General features: G+C 37.7%; 1 protein-coding gene across 1 annotated transcript; it reads left to right on the forward strand.

The window, feature by feature from the left end:
* Positions 1 to 1,329: 1,329 nt before the first annotated feature.
* Positions 1,330 to 1,980, forward strand: LOC145679527 (uncharacterized). Its single transcript, XM_081750105.1, has one exon. The coding sequence runs from the start codon at positions 1,330 to 1,332 to the stop codon at positions 1,978 to 1,980; it is 651 nt and encodes a 216-aa protein (XP_081606231.1).
* Positions 1,981 to 2,817: the final 837 nt, after the last annotated feature.

Genomic DNA, 2,817 nt, shown 5'->3' on the forward strand with positions numbered 1-2,817 from the left:
AAAGTGACCCTAAAATAGTGAAAAATGACCTGAAACTTCAAAACGGTAAAAAGTCACCAAAAGTTGACCCTAAAAAACATAATTTTAGAACCTAGAGCTGATGGATAACGTTCTTATTTGGATTTGCCTTGTCCCATGCGTAACAGAAAAAAGTTGACTTGTCAACAAAATCCGGACCCTGGTAATTACTATAATTTCAGACATATGTAGTAGCCAAAGTATATTTTGGATTTTAAGTACAAACATTGAACATATTCTTCACCGAACCACATGAGCTCCCTCTGAGAATGGAACCCGAGTGTTCCACGCCAAGGGCACGTACATTAACCATTTAGCCACGAGGGATTACCGTTTTTTTATTGGGGTGTTCTAAATTTCCCTCCCCTTGCTACAGTAATGTTCACAAACTTCTTGAACTTTTTTTGCGCTCTAGGTCGTAATGTACGTACATACAGACTCAGTTAGTGTGATTTCCAAAATAAAAATACTGAAGCTGACAATGGATTTTGTCACTGTAAGACCTACTTTAAAATAATAATAAAAGAGAAAATTTGAAATCAGGAGTCGGCATCTCTTTCAAGCACGCCTTATAAGAAATGTCTAATGTAGTAGAATGGAAGTTTAAAGCAACATTTTCCTCCTCTATATGCCCCCTCTCGAATATTTTTAAAAACCTTTTTTATTCTTCTGAAGTTAAACAATCCATAGGACAAAAAAATGGATTTGATTTTCAAGCTCGTTTTTTGTTCCGTAAAATTAATTGGCTACACAAATCTTTCAAAAACCTTCAGTTTTTAGTTGACATATACTAGTCCTTGCAGGTTAAATTTTGTTTTCAATCTTAGGAACGAAAACTGGGACAAACGGGCGTCCCGAAAAGCTGTTTTCGGGACAGTTAATTATTTCTTTGAAAACCAGGACCTCTGACAACTCTAAGCAGGCCGGATCTACGGGGGGGGGCGCAATTCGGGGCATTTGCTCCGGGGCGCAGCTGGTTGAGAGTATGTAGGGGGGGCGCCATTTGGAGATAAGATTAATGCTGGCAAGTTTGGAAGGTCGTATGGACGATGATGGGATGGTTGGTGGAATGGAGAATGTGGGAGGAAATCTGAGCTGAAAACTGGTCTCGCAGAATTTGATGAAATTATAAACTTTCTCTAGTTCAGAAGTCAAATCAGTTACCAAATACTTAGTGGAACCAATCAAAAATCTGAAATTTGTAATTAATTCAGTATTTTGGGACTCAGTTTTGCATGAAATGTCTCTTGATTTGTTATCTGATCTTTTGAACACAATCTCCAGGTTCAGAATTATGGATTTGACAGATCTATGTCGGAAGCGAAGGCTACTATTAATTTGATAGATGTGGAAGATCAGTTCAGAGAAAAGTGTATCTTGAAGAAGAACAGAATGTCGGGAGAGGATGAAGCAAGACTTTTTACTGAAGAGGATGGCCTTAGACAATCTTTCTTCAGAATTCTTGACCTCTTACTGGAAGAAATCTTTAGTACAATGGACAGGCTCAAAGAAGTAAGCAAGAAATTCAGCTTCCTCAGAGGAAATTCATTGTGTGAAATGTCTTTAGAGGACCTGAAAAACTTGTGCGCGGATCTCGTTTTGAAATACCAAGACGATTTGAATGCTGTAGAATTATGTGTAAAAATTGAGAGTCTTAATGACCAGGCAGTTGTATTCTTGCCGGACCTCAAGAAGTCCACCTCAAAGAACATACTCGACATTATTACCGAAACTGGCCTTCAAAGTGTCTGTCCAAACGCCTCAGTGGCTTTTAGAATGTTTCTTATCTTTCCATGCAGAGCGGTAATTCGTGAAAGAAGTTTCAGCAAACTAAAACTTGTTAAAACATACTTACGTTCATCCATGGGACAGGAAAGGCTCACAGATTTGGCAACATTAGTTTTAGAGAACAAGGTTGCTCAATCAACATCTTATGAAAAACTTATTGAGGACTTCGCATAAAAGAAAGCCAAAAAACTATTTTTGTGAGCTCATGTTACAAAACGAGAAGGGAATTACATAGAATACCGTTATTAATAGATACTATAAATAAAAGTACTTGTTTTCTATATTTATTGTTACATATAAATGGATGTGAAACGTGTGTGATTATCTACCTTAAACTTAAGCATATTACTAGAAGAATTATTTACACACAGGTGGAAGGCCCACACATAGAGTGAAGTCAATATACAAATGCGAGGAAAAGGCAATATAGACATCCGGAAAGCCAATATACACACGAGAAAAACCAATATATACATGAGAAACGCCAACATCCCATGAGAAAAGCCAATATCACTTGAGAAAAGTCAATATACTTAATTATCTACATACAGGTGGAAGGCCCACACAAAAAGTTAAGCCAAGCATACAACTGAAAAGACAATACACACACACAGGAGGAATCATAAAGTAAGTCAATGAAGAGGAATTTCCTTAGCCAACAGAAGAAGCGGAAGTTATAGGTTATTAAGTTAAGGGTCCGTATTTATAGAAAAATGTTTCTAAATATGAAAGTAACCAAGGAAGTTCTATCGCTTTTTCACCCAGCACATTTGAATGTCAATGTGTCACCTAAGACGTATCTGAAAGATCAAAAATAGTCCCCATCAGCATCGATGACCATCTGCCAACATTCTGGAAGGCCATGGATTCCATCGAGGTAGGACTTCGTAAGCCGTGAAGCGAAGAAGTTATCAAGTGCATTTTGCACCTCTACTAGCGATTTGAACTGGCATCCTCTAACGAGATTGTCCAAGGAATGGAACAGGTAATAATTAGACGTTGTAATGCCCG

The sequence above is a fragment of the Thermobia domestica genome, chromosome 2, assembly GCF_964235325.1.
Source record: "Thermobia domestica chromosome 2, izTheDome1.hap1.1, whole genome shotgun sequence".
NCBI lineage: Eukaryota > Metazoa > Arthropoda > Insecta > Zygentoma > Lepismatidae > Thermobia > Thermobia domestica.

What these genes read in the sequence shown, in the direction of transcription:
- LOC145679527 (XM_081750105.1), top strand. Translation starts at nt 1,330, where the DNA reads ATGTCGGAAGCGAAGGCTACTATTAATTTGATAGATGTGGAAGATCAG.